Raw genomic sequence first — 17,720 nt, 5'->3', positions numbered from 1 at the left:
GAGATCAAAGGGAACAACTCAGGAGTGTGAGGTAGAATGTGGTCCTCCCAAAGTGGCTCCTTTGCTTTAGGAGCAGACACCCTTTATAGGCTCCCACTGAATATTTTTCAAACTGCATGTCTTCTACCAAAAAGAGATGAACAGCAGTCAATGGACACATTTTATACGCCAAATTTAGTATAATTTCACTGACTTCAGTGACTTTTCAGTTATGAATTTAGCTCTGTGTTTAGTGAAGAATCCCTCTGTCTTTATTTTGTCATTGTGAAGTGGAAAAGGATGGAACATTTTTGTACCCAGTGTCTCCTCTGTGTTAACAGGCACATTTAAAAGTTAAAATTGGAAAACATGAAACAGTGCGAAAAGATAAAATGTCATATTGAGCTCCTCTTTTTCCTACTGTGAAAAAAACCCCAACTTCTTTATTATTGGTTTGTCTACAAATGACATTGATTTTTTTTTTAACTTCCCATCTTCATTTTAATACTTCTGTGATGGAATTTAGTCTGATTTGATTTCATGTGAGTTCTCAGACACAGCCATTCCTTAGCTTGTGTTGTAACCTTTGATTTATACCAGCAAATTTGAGAGGATATATAGCCCTATTGCACAATGAGGCTTCTGGAGTCACTGGTGATAAAGGATGAGAAGAATGGAGAAAAAACTAAAAGTACTGGTTTGCTGGGCTGTTATTACAAACCAGGTCTGGGAAATATAATTTGGAGTCGCTTGCTGTTTCTTAGAAATGTTTCTACTTTGGAGTCATATGGTGAAATGTTTATCACTTAGATAAGTTAGTCAAAGATAAGGTATGAACAATAGATGAAATTCTGCTTTCAGCTGCGTTTGTGTGTTTCCCACTGGCTGAAGCAGAACTGCAGGAATATTTTGCTGATCCTAATCAGCAACCCGACAATAAGAAGGACCCGGACATCCCCATTTTTGTAATGCAGGCATAAAAAAAAGTCAGTTACTTAATGTGTAACTAAAATACATGGTTTGCTTAAATTTGTACTAGCTGTTTGTGTAATTTATAGTCATATTGCCTAAATACTGCCTATATATAACATTGTATGTGTATTTTGCAGCAGTGGATGGTGTCAGTAACTCTGACTCTGACTACACCAGTGAAGCCTTGAACCCACATATAAGAAAAGTTGAGGCTGCCCAAGATGTTTCCATTTCTGTTCCTGTAACAATCATAGATGATGGTCCAGAAATTACCACCTCTAACTCATATGAAAATCAAGAGGTGGAGATTAAGGTTTCACAGAACATCTCAGCGGACTCTGTTCATGCAAGAAACTTCACAAATAAAAACAACAATGCAGGCTCCTTTGATAAGGGACACACAGATGGTGGAGCTGTATACAAGGACCTAATATATCAGCAACCATCTGAAAATGAATTCATTCACTTGCCTGTGGAACAGAGGAGAGATATGTTTGAATCTCTCACATCCTCCTTTGAAAAAAGAAATGAAAAAAACTTAAGACTGGAATCCTCTCCTAAACATGGCGTGAAGTCTGAGGAATGTAAATCCAAGCTGAGTCCATCTCACTCCAAAGCCACGGTAGATATCAGTACAGCAAAAGAGAAGCTAAGTCCAGTTAATGAATGTAGTAGCAGGGAGAGATCTCTGAAAAAAAGTAAATCAGAGTTAGAAATCAAATGGCCACCAGCAAAAAAACCAGAAATAGAAGTCCCATCAATACCCACATGGTGTCAGCGTGCCCAGAATTCAGGATCAAGCTACGAACCTAAAATGGGCATGACAACGTTTAAAGTTGTCCCTCCCAAACCCGAAGTAAGACATTTTGATAGAGGAGTTTCAGTCTCCACTGGTGCCATTAAGATAGATGAACTGGGCAATCTTATAGGCCCAAACACCAGTGTCAGTAAGCTTGTACAAGGTTTTGCTCCTGATGAAAGTGAGGAAATTCATATTGGGAGAGTGAAGGCATTCTGGAGGTCAAGTTCTATGGAAAAGCAAAGTGATGACTCTGCTGAGCATTTTCCTAAAAAGTCAGCAATCACCACAAACTCTAAGCCCTTTACTATAAAACATGAACACAAACCTGTCTGCCTTTCAGCTCCAAAACCTGCAGCACCACAAACTGTTACTACCCAGGTAGCTGAAAGACAATCTGAGAATGAGAGGACCAAACTATCTCTTTCAGTTACCCAGCCCCAGGTAACACCATTAGCAGCCCCAGCTGTTAGTAAGGACAAGCTGGAACTCCCGTTCGTAAAGCCACACAGGAGAACTTCAAGCCAGTATGTTGCCTCTGCCATTGCAAGACATATCAATGCAACTACCTTTAAATCTGACACTATGGAATATAATGAGAAAGATGAAAACAAGCAAGGGGCAGGAGAGGTTAAGAATGAAGCGGAAGTTTCACCGAAAAGATGTATTGTTGTGGCCAAATATAGCCCTGTGGAAACAGAATCAGCAGAAACAAGAGAAACCCTTTCAAGTATTTTTGCTTGCAGTCAGAAAGCATCCCACAGGTTTACATCTGGTGATAATTCTGGCATGGAAAACAAAGTAGTTAATATCAGGGCACCAAATCAAGCAACTCCTGTGAGTTTCTATAAAAAGAATGCCAGTGTCCCACTTACTAAATCCTCTTCAAAGGATAACAACAGTGCAGAAGATGATCATGGTTTAAACAGCAAGCAAAGTGTAGCAGAGAAAAAGACTGTGTTTGACCAGAAGTGTGAGACTTTGACCCATACTAATTCAGCCTCATCCCTCAAGTCTCCTGATCTCCAAGGAGTCCCATCCTCTTTCGGCTCATCTTTACGAGTCACTAAATGGCGTCCCACTAATGGTGTACAAGTTGGTTCACTTAAAGCTCCACCTGAGCTAAATGGTGCAGCAGCAAATGCAGAGTCAGAACAGGAGGAGAAACCTGATGATTCAGATGTTAATACTGTTGGTGAACTGGATATTAATGTGCAGACCAATATTTTCGGACCAAAGAAGAAGTTCAAACCTGTCATCCAAAAGCCAGTTCCAAAAGACACATCATTGCACAGTGCCCTAATGGAAGCCATTCAAACAGCAGGGGGAAAGGAGAAACTCAGAAAGGTAAAGTGGAAACCTTTTTTAACCTGATTAGACTGCAGAGCCCTATATTCACCCTGTCAGACACCAGAGGTTTGGTAACTTGTACAGCTGCTGGTGAGCCGGAGAATGCAAGGCATTTGAAAAATTTATAATGGCAAAGTGCAGACCAAGCTGCTGCCTATTCTGCACATCCTGTATATTATGCAACATCATGGCTGCTGCACTAGCTGGGTGGGCTGAGGGTGCATAGACACAGATAAAAGAGAGGTAATTGAGGTTAGTCTAAGAGCCGAACCCTCATTTCAGTGTGTTATGTTAAAACAGGAGCACACAGCATGGAGAAACTTGTAAATATCTGCAGTGAAAGAAAATTGCATTTTGTTTTACTAAGGTTTAATAATATGCCACTGACTTCATGCTCAGGGGATATGGACTGCATCTCCAAGTACAGCATTACTGTCTACACATACCCTTACTGTGCAGTGTGAATAAGATTTTACAAGCAGGCCCAAAAAAAGACAAACTGATTAGTCTTCATAGTTTGCATTCTGGTACAATTGCCAAAAAGTGTTTCCAAGATATCTCTAAGTAAATATCTAATAACAATGTGAGGTTTATTCCCTTCATATTCTAGGTTTCAAATGGTGCATTAAATGGCAATCATGGGAAACCCTCATATACTGAGCCAGAGAATGAGCGCTCAGCCCTACTAGCAGCAATTAGAGGCCACAGTGGCGCCTCAAAGCTAAAAAAGGTAAGGAATCAGGATGGTAAGTGATCTTTGAAGGCCGTTCTATTCCTTCTGAGTGTTTTGAATAAACCCAAATATCCCACAAATTAAGCATTGTGCTGCAAAGACAGAAATTGAGGGGCCAACCATATGACAGAAGACCAGATCTTACTTAGGCAGACAGCACAGCAGGTTCAACCCTATTCTCTGCTATAAAATTTAAAGGTCTTTCAAATAGTGTGCTTTTAGCTTACAAAGAAGCATGTAGAAATCCAAACCAATTACAGAGAATGTACACAGAAGACATCAAATATTCATCATTTTCACATTTAGGTGGAATCTTTTTCTAGAATGGTTTTGGTTGGAGAGGATTTAAGCATTACGTAGTTCCAACCCCTCTGCCTTGGGCAGGGACTTCTCCCATTAGACCAGGATGCTCAAGGCCCCATCCAACCAGCCCTTAAATACCAACAGGGATGGGGCATCCACAGCTTCTCTGCACAGAGAAGCTTTAGTTTAGGAGTTTGCAGTTGGATTAATATATTTGCATTACCTACCCTATATATCCAATTTCAGCTCCCTGAAAACACACTTGGGCTTCTTCATACGTGCTGTGTATCTGCTAACATAGTGCAAGTTGTATGCAAGTAATTGATATTGATGTTTCATCAACATTCACCACAGCAGGATGATTCCTTCTCTCTGAAAGATTATCTAACCATTAAAGCATCTCTTATTCCTAATAGCCAAAACCTGCATTGTTCTAGCCTAAGTTTTCACTCAGTTGACTAATCTGGCCAAAGATGTGTCCTTGGCAAGGAGGTTCCCCTTTCCCTCGTGCAATGACTCAGTTCATTAGCACATATCCAGATAGCTGGCATGAGATAGAAAATTTCTCTTGCCTGTGTTAGGAAATTACTTCACCCCTCAAATATCCTACTGCCCTTGCTGCAGGTAGGGCACAGCTTCCTCTGAGCCTGTGATCGGGATGTGCTAAGCAGCAGCAATCTTCACACCTACTTAACTGCATTCTGCATTCATTAGGAATAAATAGCAATTTGTGTAAAAGAGGCTCTGACAATGAAGTCATCACTGAGAGTTTTTTGAATACTTTCCTCTGGCAGAGAAGTTTTTGCCATGATTTTAAAGGAAGTCACCTAGAAACCATATGCTTTTTCACACCATGTCACCTGCACTAGTTAAATCAGTGTGTTTGTGTGTGTACAGGGCACTGTACAGATGTGGTGTCCTTTTCAGGTTGTCTCAAATGTTTGCCTTTTATCTAACATGACATGATGCTCATATATATATTGTATGTATATATATGTATAGGGAAGGAATATAATACAGGAACTCTCTGTGGATTATTTTAGGGGAGATGACCCCTTTGATTTTTCACCACAGAAGCTGTGCTGCAGTTTGTCTGAGAAATGAATTATAATGGATCTGCTTAGAAACCTATTTGGCCCATAGTACTGAATTTCTTAATAATTGCTGAATCATTGTAATTACTAACAATTCATCATGATTGTTACCAGTATTAATGGAAAAAAGTATCTCTTGACACAGTTGATGGAAAAGCTGGCTTAGTCTGAAAGACTGTCTTCTTTGCCTGCATGCATTTAAAGTAGGATGAGTTTCCAAGCTGGTAATTTGTGCAGAAATTTTAGTTTCTGAAATTCCATAGAAATACACTTGGAAGAATTATCAATTGATTTTGTCCTCAGTGCTTTCACATAGCTCTCTCTGTTTTTTTTGGGGTTTTTTTTGTTTTTTTTTAAGTATGGCTGGAAACTTTAGGTTTAATGGCTTTTTTTTCAGTGAAGCTATGTCTGAGAGCTCAGATTTGGAAGAGCTTCTCTGTCATCTGAGATTATTTCTGTGCAGCCCAGACTGCAAAAAGTAATCATATTCCTGGGTGGCTACTGCAGCCTTAATATATCTTCCTGATTCCAAAACCCTTGTGGTTGTTTCCAAATTAATACCAAGTCCAGCTTTCTCTCTTACCTTACATGCCAAGAAGAGTTACAGGATGCTGAAGCTCACAGTAAATAAAGATTGAGTTTCTGAGACAGATTCAATGCCAAGTCCTCGATGCTGGTAATCAGCCCAGCTGAGTGATGTGAGTGAGTAGTAACAGATGTTCAACCCCATGAGCAAACAAAAGTACTATGGGTTTTACATCATCCAAGAAAAGTGAAATCGGGGTACTGAAAGTGAGTCTAATGTTAAATAATTACAGTTTAGCCATGCTTGATATTAACCCCCTTCTTTCAACTGCATGATGAGCAGATCTCCTCATTGGCCTCCCAAGAGCTGCAGCGTTTGAGGGACGCAGAGCGGTCCTTGCAGAAGGCAGAAGACCTTCAGGAAGGGCAGCTGTGTATCCCACCTGCCCCTGCCCAGCCACCACCACCACCACCCATGCAGCTGTCAGCAGCAGCAGCTCCTAAATCCTCTGCCACAGCTTCAGGTAATCCAATGGAGGCAAGGCAAGCCCTGTTGGAGGCCATCCGCTCTGGTGCCGGAGCAGCAAAGTTAAGAAAGGTAAATGCACTTTTGTATTTTACAGTGGATGAAGCAACCTATGCTTGCTGTGTTTTCAGAACTATTGTTAAGCTGTTCTAGGCAGACATTTCTTTCTTCTTTCAGAAGGAGGTACATGCACTATTTCTTCTGACTGAATCAAAGATCAGGAATGTATTTGAAACCTTTGAACAGCTAATGAAACACACCCATGCATATATGCAACCATGTGAACAGACAATGTGTTTTATTAAAGAGACCATCAAGAGCATGACTATAATTTCATTTTCATGATCTTTTCATTCTGTGTTATCTGGGATGATACTGGATGTCCTTTAGACAAGGTGAGCCTAAGAAAGATCAGATATGAGACCCTGAAGCAAATTTATAAATAAATATTCTCTGCTAACTTCTGCAGTGTGTCCTAGACGTTGATTCCCAGCACTTAAACCTTGATCACATGTGCTGAGAGCTGTCAGTGAAACTGTGAGGTCAATTTAATGTCTGCCTGAACTTTATTAATTGAATTGTGTGTGTTTCACTTTTGTGGTTAGATGTGAATCGGTCAGCTCCCAGATGACTAAATGCTCAGTTGCCTGTGTGTGATTTTTGGAGTAACTTTACTTATCTCTTTGATCAAATTTTGTTCTTCCCAATCTCAAGTTATACTGTGTTTCTTGGGAAAGAGAAGCAGATCAACTGTCCTGAGTGGAGGCATCCCAATATTGCACTGCAGTATCCAAGAGCAGACTTTGATCCAGGGACTTAAAGGAATGTAGAAAAGCAGATATAGTTTTCCCAACACATGAGTTAGCTGTTACCAACCATAAATGTGTAAATAGACTTTAATCTTCCTTACTTTTCCTCATTTAAATAATTTTAAAATGCACTCAAATTTTAATTTTCAGAAGTTGTCAAAACAAAAATCCAGTTTCTGATAAACCAGAAATTCCACAGAATCAGACAAATGGCACAAAACAAAGCAGTGTTTCAGGGAAATTTACGTCAGCATGATCTGATTACATCAGGAACCTGGATGTGCAGTTAATTTTTCATGTGAAAAATTACATCTATGTTATGCATACAATTATGAGGAGCAGCTGAGTTCACACTTGGTTTGTTCAACTTGGAGAAGGCTGAGGAGCAACCTCATGGCAGTCAGTGCTTTTCTTGAGGAGGGCAGCTGAGGGGCAGGCACGGATTCCTCTCTGTGGTGGCCAGCAATAGATCCCAAGGGAATGGAATGCAGCTGTGTGAGGGGCAGTTTCTTCAGGAAAAGGTTCTTCCCCCAGAGGCTGGTTGGGCACTGGAAAAGGTTTCCTAGGGAACTGGTCACAGCACCAGCCTGACAGAGGTCAAGGAGCAGCTGGATGATGCTCCTAGTCATATGGTTTAGTTTTAGGCATTCCTGGGAGGAGCAGGGAGTTGGACTCAGTGATCTTTATGAGTCCCATCCAATCTGAGAAATTCTGTGATTCTAAGACTAAAAATTATGAAGAAGTCAGCCTTTATTTCCCCACTTGACCAACTGACAGAAAAAAATGGGACTTGGACATTGAAGGGCACTTCATGCGGTTGTTTTCTAGATACTTCCAAATTTCTTGTTCTTCCAACTGCATTGCTCTTGCAGAAGTCTCTGGGGGAATCCATAGCTCTACTCATGAAAACAAGTCTTTATCATATCTTTGGGGATTTATTTCATAACACTTGGATAACCAGTGCAGGTCATGAAAGTACACCAGCTAGACTGATGTATTCTGCTAAATACTGTGCCTGTCTTGTCTCATTTCCAAGACAGAATAATTTTTGCTACTTTTGACATCGAAACAACAGAAGAGTACATTTCATTATATAGGTCTTTTATGAAAATAAAAGAGAGCAGTGTTTTGTCCAAGATAGAGTATGATTTTCTTATTACTGTGCTGTCCTTCCAGATACTGGATATGCAAGCTAGTCTTATGTGTGCCAAAGTCATCATGACACTTTGACGTCTGAGATCTCATGCCCTTGATGACTGATTAAAGTAAAAGTATTGTCAGATTTCTGAAAAAGCTTTCTATCCAGTGTGTTTTAATATCTCTTCTAGTATGCATTATATGGTGAGCCAAATTCTGATCCTTCCCTGCAATTGGACAACTTGGTGAGAGCAAAAGTTGAACCCATAGAGGACCGTGAACACATAATAGCTGAATATCAAGGTTTTCTTCCTTTACCCGTGTCTAAGGAACACTGATATTTTGTAGGCAGTGGCTGACAGGTTGCTTTGTGCCAGGGCTGAAGCAAAATTTTTCTTTGTTTTGCCTCCTCTGTCAAAGTTCTATGATGGTGTGATTTGGAGATGGGAGCACAGCACTGTTTTTGGCTTTGCTTCCTGGAAGATTTTGGTTGCAGCAACTAGGCAGCAGAGTAGGTAGTTCAGTTCAGTAATGGCATCTGTTTCTCTTCCATTGTCTTCTCAAAGTCTTCTGGGACAAAGACTTCTGACAGCAGTCATTTATTTAGCTAATATTGTGAAGAACTGGGAAAAATCTGTGTTGCTGACAGCAAAGTCGTTTATTTAGCTAATATTGTAGAGAGCTGGGAAGAATCTGTGTTGCATAATTATGCGTGACTCGGTGCTTATTTATGTGGGGTTAGTTGCAATGGAAGTAGATCAAACATAGCTGTCATGGGAAGCAAATGTAAAAAGCAACCAATTACCTAGATAAGGAGCATCCCAACAAACATTTGAGCTCAAGTATTATCTGTGAAAAGGCAGCTCCTCCACTCCTCCCCTGATTACACAGCTGTTTGCTAAAGTCATGAACTTTAAGGTTAAAAACTTCACTATGCAGGAAATGAGGAGAGAAGTTGCTGCAGGCTGACCTTGCTTAGCTGAGAGTCAGGGTCTGCACAGCACAGTCTCTAATTGGATCAGCCAAAAGAAACCAGAGCAGAAATAGATGCTTGAGGGAAATGCCAAGTATAGGTAAGATAGTATTTGCAAAGCTCTCCTCTCTCTTCCTTGATCCATTTTTTGGAGTACTGTGCCTGTTTGGGCAAATAAATCACTCTTTGTTTTGAAGAAATAGCTTTCAATTGCACTGTTGCTGTCCACAGACTCCTGAAGGAAAATTCTTGCAGGTGCCAAGCCTATTTGAGCTGCTCAGTCAAGTGGTTCATCCCTAGTGCAGGGCAGTTCAGAGACCTGCCAGAAAGCAGTTACACTACAGATCCTCCCCAAAAGAAAGGGAGACATGGATGTATTACAAGAATAGGATGAATTTACCAGTCTGGAGAAGACCTGACAGTGTGCAAGGAAGTGACCCTTTTCTTCAATTTTTGAAAATGATCTCTCAAGGAACCTGACAGGTGTTCAACACATCCAAAGTACAACAGCAAGTCAGGGAGGTGGCATTAAGTAAAGCCACCATCCAGGATGGGTTCCCTGGTGCCTTTGGTGGTTACTTATGAGAAATGAACATGTCTCACTAGCAAGGAGGCTGTCCCAGCCATGGGATCTGCCCCACGAGCAAAGGAGAATCAGCTGATCTAGGAAGTAAACAGCTCATCTGAGACCAAATTTTGGCTAATTCTGGTGGACAGAACTCAGGTCATAGAGCTGTACCATTTAACGTTCTGATTTTAAAAGTGAACTAGTGTTTTCCTTAAATTGTGTCAAACAGTATCATATAGTTAAGATCTCTATGTGCAGTTTTCAACTTCTTATTTGCCATCTCATAAAATGCAAAATAATGCAGCTAGATGTCTGAAATTCTCTGTATCAATGGATGTGTATTTTTCTGCTTATGTAACTTGCCTTGGGATTTACCATGACTATTTGTGGATAAAAACCCTAACTACACATGCAAATAACCCATTAGATGTCTAGCTGTAGGTATAGTTGCAGCACAAGTCCATGCAGGATTAAAAATCTTACTCAACAAAGGGAAGCTATAAAAGTTGCTTTAGCTTATATGCCATAACTCTCTGTACTCAGAGATTTGGTAGAAATATTGCAGAGGAATTTGTCTGAACGTGGTGGGGAAAGCAAGTTATATCTCTGAAGAATAGTCTGTTGCTCTTGGTAAAGTGATTGCTTCAGACCACTTTTTAATGACATGTGCAAGGGAGATTCTGCAGATTCCATGTATTTTCCAATAAAGATTGGAGTTGCACCGAAGTAGCCTTTTCTGTTTGTTCACTGAGATTTTTAAAAACTAATTTGGCTTCATCACAATTCCCACAAGCATTCATGGTGATGTTTGGCATCAGCATTAGGTCACGTCAGCTCTTGATACGTGCAGTGTATCATTCTGTTGGCAATCAAAGGAGCCAGGTAAGATAATTACTGCACCAATTGCAAGGAGTCCCTGTGTTCTCTGGGATAATTTGGAGTTGGTTGTCAACAAGTAACGCGTCGATCGGAATTATGTCATGTTGAGTGTCTTCTAGGAAGCATGGCCTAGTTCCATACCTTTATGTCAAGCCGTGGACTATTCTTTTCACATAAGCAGAGAAGTATAATTGTGAATGAACAAATACTGCTTCTCATTATCAGTATCTGTGGCTGCAATGAAAGAAATTACAGACTCAAAGCCACAGTTGATGTATGCTTTGGTGTGCTGGAAATGAGGCAGGAGGCCCAATGATAAGGTTGACCAATCTTGATATACAGGTAGTCAAATGAGCTTATAGAGTGATTCTAGTTCCCATGCACAGTGAGAGGCAGGCATTTGCATGCTGTTACTCTGTTTGAATTGGAAGATAAAACATAATTTGAACTCTTCACCTCCCTAATAATTTATACCATGACCTATTTTTTTCCTCAAGAGTAAGGGTCAAAATGGAAAATTTAGACTTGATCAAATGCTTTATTCCAGCTTTTGTGGTGACCTTAATGTATATCTCTCTAATAGAATCAAAGCTCAGTAACTTTGAATTTGGAAGAACACCTTAGCATATGTATTTAAAATAACGAATATGCTTTGATGACCTGAGGACTGGGAAGGAAGATAAGCATTTGTGTGTGTTTCCTGAATCAAAGCCACCAGGAGTTTCCTTCATTCAATCAGAAAGCAAAGTACTCATTAATTCATTTTCATGGCCAGTGACAGCTAACCAATAGAGAGTAGATTTTGACTATTGATATTGCATTAGATGCAAGAGATGTAAAAGATGCCTCTGCAAAAGATATTGCATACTTGCAGCCGGGGCTTCTGTTCATTCCACAAAATGAAGGAATTTCACAGCAAAATGCATTACCTATGTTCCAGAAATAACACAATTGCAAACATAATACCTAAGGATGTGTGAGGTGTGGGTTTTTAGGGAAAGATAGCACTTTTCATTAAACCAAGTGATATAGCTAGGAAAAAAGGCACATAAGCTTAAGTAGTCTCAAGGAGCAGATGAAGAAACCAAGCTTGAAAACAGCCCCACGGGAGAATGTTTGGTTAACAATGTCAACAGTTGGAAGTTTAAAAATATCTTGAATGATCATGTGCTTTTCTTTGTTACAGGTCCCTCTGCTCGTTTGAATAATGTAAAAAGAATAGGTAACTGGAAAATCTAACCCCGTATGCACCCATAATCATCATTCAAAGTCTGAAGTGGCAAAAAACATCAAGAAGTTTAGTTTATTCTCTTGACTACAAGCCAAAATAAGTTGTAGGTAATTTTCTGTGTGTTCCTGCATAATGGTTCTAAGGGGAAAATATGTTGCTCTGCTGTAAAGCTTCTGTGCCAAGGAATTGTGTTTTGCCTCTGAATATTTAAGGTTGCCAATAAACTATTCTTGTTGGCAGGTTAATAAGAATATAAACACTGTGCAGTCCTGTGTTAATACTTAATTGTGTTTATGGGCAAAACTAAAAACTTTGCTAGCTATCTGAAAAGTAATACTCATTTCCAGCTGTTAAAAATATATAACTATTTCAAACTGTTCACTTGCTTCTTTTTTGATTTCAAGAAGGGCTGTAAGCGATTAGGGTGAAAACCAGAGTAAAGATCTATAAAAAAAACAATCACAAGAAAAAAGTTATGATTCCTAAATTGTCATGTGCTGGGGTCACTGGTTTTTAAAATTAAATTAACTTTGTATCTCTGCTGGAGCTCTGAGAAAGCAGGCAATCAATAATGGATGTGAGACAGTGTCTATTGAAAAGTTACTTATGGGGTATGACGTATAGAATGCTAATGTGCAGAGATATGCTGAACCCTGGTAACAAACATGGAACTTCAAAAATATTGAGCCACCTTAAAGGATCTCTATTTGCAACAGACTGTGAAGGTTATAAATATGATTCAGAGTATAAAGGTCGAAGATGTAGAATTCATTCTGCACTGTAAAATGAAGTGGAGCTGGTTTATGTCAGTAACCAGGACTTTTGTGGTCTATTATTCAGGTCATGCATAAGTTGGCCCTTGGTTTCTAATGTGTATGGCTGTTGTATGTTGTCTCACAAGTATTTATAGCAGCATCTTTTTCAAATGTTAACTACTTTGGTAGTTGTTGTTGTACATATTTTGAAAATATTTCATTTAATTGATTAACTTAAAAAGGACAAATGAAAATGCTTTTTCACATTTCCTATATAGTAATGAAACTGAAGAAGATGAAGTTTGTACATTTACATTTTTATAATCACAGACTACAGCAGTGGCAGATTTTTTCTTTAAGCTGGAATTTAAAATGTATAGCTATGGACTGTTGAAAGCACGAGAATATTTAGCCATCTGCATTTAATGTGACTATATATTATAAATTATAAAATATTGATGTCTGTTAGTGCCACAAATAAAAACAAAATCAAAACCTGACATGACTTTAAAGGCTCCTTTTTTTGTTAAATATTTGCCATTTACTGAAAGAAATTGGAACTAGAAATGGACTTTAGCAAACCAGTATGCTGTGCTCAGTATCTCAAGTCTAACATAAAATATCTCAAGCCAGGAAAGTGCTCACAGCTAACAGTTTAGAAGTGCAGTAGAAATCACCATCTAGGATCAATATGTGAGTTATATACACTTCAACAATGATGGAGTACTAGTAATGTTCCATTTCCTCATTAGGGATGCTTATATATTCAGAATTAAGGTGCTCAGTTGCACTCTATGATAAATAAGATCACCTCTGTTGATTGTGGTTATTGTGTATTTTGCCTTTAAAGTTTTCTCAGTGTGCTAGACATCAGAGGCACTACCATGTTGAAAATGCTACCACAGGAAAATATTCAGTCACTCATAAGTGTGATGCTGTAGATATTCCCCAGAGCAGCAAATACTCTTTCCTTGGCTGGCTGCTGCAAGGCAAATTTCAGTGCATCTCTCCTTCTGCTTGTTCTTAGTGTTGCCTGAAGGCCCTGTGTGCATAGCCCTTCTTCCTAACACCCTTTTAGTGTAATAAGTTATATGAGTACTTACTTTTCAATGTAAGGTATTCAAAACTGGATTTTTGGACAATAACATCTTCTGGGTTTCACAATGCAAAGGTTCTGGTTCTGGGTGATGGCACTATGTAGAACTAAAGTTTCTAAGTTTTATTCATAGCTAAACTTCTGAGTAAAAGCTATAAAAACAGCTACAAGATAAGATGTCATCTTCATTTTGACAGAAAAAATAAAATTACAAAGAGCCTGATGGCTCAGTCACAACTCAAACTAAAAATGGAGGGGGTGTTCAGCTACCTAGCCTAGGCTGGTATTCATTCCCTTCTCATGGTAATGACACTTGTGTCTGCTCTTAAACTGTCATACAGGTGCTGTTGAACTATTGGTAGGAGCTCAGTTTAACCCCAGATGAAGTAAGATAAGAAAATAGTAGATTTTGCTGTAAACCCATTTATAATGAAGTCCAGTTACAGGTATGACCCTTCCATATAGTAAACTTCTGTTCATGCTTTTAGTAGTAATAATGGTTAGCTCATCCTGAGTTAAAAGAAAAACCCTGAAATGTGTCTGGTAAAGACATGGCCTTCTCAGCAACAAGTATTTTCATCTATCTGGCTGCTCTTGCTCTCCCATGCTGTTTGCTAGTGCAGACACAGCCTGTGTCTAGAGATGCACACGTTGCCCAGGTTACACCCTGACATGTCCTGTCATGGCACCGCCTGCAAGCTCCTTTCCTTTTTGAAGGACTGCTAGGACAGGGAGCTCCCCTTTTCTTTGGTGTCTCTCCACCTAGATTGTCCCCACATTCTTCTGCCTCAATTCAGCCAGAGGAAAGGCTCAGATTCATCCAGTCCTTTATTTATTTTTATTTTTTGTTTAGTAAGAGTTTGGAATTAAGTGAAGAAATGGTATCACCACGGAAACTGAATGGAGAATTTGGGTTTGATATCTTTATTTATTGCGCAGGTATAATTCAATGTTCAGGGCTTAAAGAAATCCAATCTCATGTCTCAAATAAAAATTTCTACATTTTCCTTCCCTTTTTTTACATGTTTTTTTTAATTTTTTCTAAACTTGAGTTTAGAGTAATCGTCAACCATTAAGTCAGCCATCATTAGATCCCTCTGATTAGATATTTAATTTAAATAATTGCCTGCACAAGCTATTTGATTTAGAGGAGTTCAGTATAGATTCTTTTTTATTTTAAAGACAGCCTGTTAACGTTAGTCATGCAAAGTATTGGACCGAAGGACCTCTTGACATGCACATCAATCTACAGAGTTTCAAACATGGCAGGGTTCTACTTCCCCAGCTCATACAAGTGATTTGCACTATTTATGCTACATTTGCCACAGCCAAAAATTGGCACTTCACCAATTTTTGTGTGTAGGAGAAAGAAAGAGAACAAGAGATGCATTTATGAAACAATGGAAAACTACACCCTGAGATAGTTTTCCCTCTAACTTCTCCAGAAAAGAAAGAAGCAGTTCTATTGTTGAGTGCTGCTTAGCATTAAGCACAAGGTTTAATTTGAATCCAAAGATTTGCACAAATCTCGATTTGAATCAGTTTGTCTGAATGAAATGTTTATAAATCGGTCTTTTGTTGGTGCAATATGAAAAATAGTTGTCTTCTGCAACTGTTAATTAGCAACTTTTACATATGTAAAGTATTTATTTGTGTGTATTGTTTCTCATCTCTAATCCCCTGTTGGGTTACATATGCATTATGTGTACCAACGTGCTTTGCCTGTGAGACGTCTGTTAAGATTTATTAGACCATTCCCATTGTTCTCCATTTGTTGTTGCTGAGCACACACAATAAAATACTCCATGCCCCTGCTATGTAGCTTTAGCTGCCATAATGGTTGCATTTCCCCACTTGCAGAAAATGACCTTTGCAATGATAAAGTTCTTTGTTAAACAAAAAAGGAAACAAATTCCTGATTTTTCAGTAATGTTCACCTGGATTTTGTGCATCACTGTTTTGATCTGCTTTACTTTTTTGTTGCTGAGTATGGTGTGGAGTTTGGTTCATAGCTGACGGCTTCCTTTGCTGGAGAAATATCCCTATAGTTGCATTCTCAGGGTTGTTCGTCAAAGTATGGTAAGATGGATGACCTTTTCCAAGAGCAAAAAGGTACCTTTTTTTTTGTTATTGTTAACAAAATAATTATTTGTTAAATAAATATAATTTGCTTAAATATATTACATGATGCTGCACCAGATAGGAAAATACCACTATCCTCTGTTTGTCTACAAACTTTTTGTTCTTGTTTAAACAGTTTCTGATTTATTGCAGTATTGAAGACTTCAAAAAGAGAGAGAAAATAGAACTACTTAACAGGAATATTGTGTTTTTCACACTTAAGGAGTTTAGGAACAAGCTCCCTTCCATAGTCTGTTCCCTCCCATCACTCATTCCATATGTACAGGAGCACGCGCGCGCAGAGTCTCCTTCGTCATTTCAGAAGGTCAGGAATAGTTAAAAAAGCATCTTTACCATGGGATCCTTTTCCATTTTTAACAGTAGCTTTTTTTGTCCTGTAAAATAGGAACTTCCAGAAAGTCAGGGACTAAGTTTTGGCGCAGTCACAGCAGCGATACACAGTCACTGCTGGAAGCAATGTCAAACTCAGCTCCATATAATGCTATCTTCAGCCAATTTCTTTTCCTTTGGGTTTTTTCCTTCTTTCCTTTTTTGTCTGAACTGATAAAAGCATGTACGTGCCATGTCTCTTTTCTGAGGTCATTATTGTGCTTGAAGCCCTAAAAGGTTTTCCCCTGAACAAAGCATAGTGGTGTTGCAGTTGAACACCAGACTGAAAGAGGACATTTATTCATACACAAACACCACTGTCCAGTTTGCAAGTCAGGAGCTTGAAAAGGAAACCTTATTGAAAGAACAAGACTGTGGAATATTATTGTCTTCTACATCAGAACCTGTGTTTACTGTAACAGGAACAAAGCAAACACAGTGCAAATAGGCGTGGGCTTCCTTTGTCTTGTTCCATGCATTCAACAGAGGGGTTTCTGTCAGAAGCACTGGCATCTGTTCCTAGTAGTGCTTGGCACGGGTGAGTGGGTCACAGCTCAAGAGTACTAATTTGGGTGGCACCACTGATGGGTTGTGCCACTGGTTTGGGCTTTTTTTGCCTTGTGATAAGCCAAAATGTGGTTTGATTTAGTCGGTGCTCGAGACTGCAAACCAAGTACCTGTGCTGCAGCAACGAGCAAAGGCTCCACACAGGGCCCACTGTTGAGATGGAGAGTGATCCATGATCCAGTGTGTGCCAACTACAGCACCCAGATGCCAGTAGCCAGTGCAATCTCATCTTCTTAAGCCAGAGGTAATGATAATGGTGAAGGGAGAGGGAAATGGATGCATCTGACTTCTGACAGAACCAAGGAATAAGCCACATGTAATTCAAAGAGCTGCAGCCCTCCCTGCCCCAGCAGCATCTAACAGTGCAAAGGACATGCAGGAGGTGACTCAGTAAGCAGCAGGTCCATCAAAACTTCTGATAGGTCTGAATTTTACGGACCAGACCCTGAAACTGCACATATCTCTGCTGATACAGCTACCTGGTGGGTTAGCATGCTCAAGACCAGACTAAAACTCTCCCAGTATAGACCCTTTGCTGATAAAATCCAGCTCTCAGTCCTTCAGTCAGCTCAGGAGGTGGGTGTTCCTGGCAGGTTCCCAACCAGCAGCACCAAACACAGAGCAGTGGTTTGGCTGCCTGCACAGTGCATGCTTCCTCATTCATTAGCCTCGCTGCTAATGTTCCAAACTTCCCAACTTAGGGAAGGAACTGTCAGAGGCAATTTGCAGGCCGCCAGTGCTGCAGAACTGCAAAGAGTTATATTTTTATGTGTTGATGAATAATTTAGCAACAATCCTGTGTTATGTAAAATTACTGCTTTACTGCTACTGGGGCCAATGTTCGTACAAAGTGTTCTAAGCCCAGTTATACAAGTTAAAGCTTGCTAGTTTTATCCTATGCATCTGTTATTAG

At 39.5% G+C, this 17,720-nt stretch overlaps 1 protein-coding gene across 2 annotated transcripts in view; it reads left to right on the top strand.

Annotated features, from left to right (window-relative positions):
• COBL (cordon-bleu WH2 repeat protein) overlaps nt 1–13,133 on the top strand; it is a 156,314-nt gene extending 143,181 nt beyond the window's left edge. For both annotated transcript variants that reach the window (XM_059469673.1, XM_059469667.1), the window contains 4 exons: nt 1,089–3,097; nt 3,711–3,830; nt 6,099–6,353; nt 11,834–13,133. In XM_059469673.1, the coding sequence (XP_059325656.1) occupies nt 1,089–3,097; nt 3,711–3,830; nt 6,099–6,353; nt 11,834–11,851 (2,402 nt within the window). In that variant the 3' untranslated portion in view covers nt 11,852–13,133. The remainder of the gene's footprint in view (nt 1–1,088; nt 3,098–3,710; nt 3,831–6,098; nt 6,354–11,833) is intronic.
• The last annotated feature ends 4,587 nt before the right edge of the window (nt 13,134–17,720 follow it).

This window comes from Ammospiza nelsoni, chromosome 1 (genome assembly GCF_027579445.1).
Source record: "Ammospiza nelsoni isolate bAmmNel1 chromosome 1, bAmmNel1.pri, whole genome shotgun sequence".
NCBI lineage: Eukaryota > Metazoa > Chordata > Aves > Passeriformes > Passerellidae > Ammospiza > Ammospiza nelsoni.
This window is presented reverse-complemented; position numbering and strand designations above follow the sequence as displayed.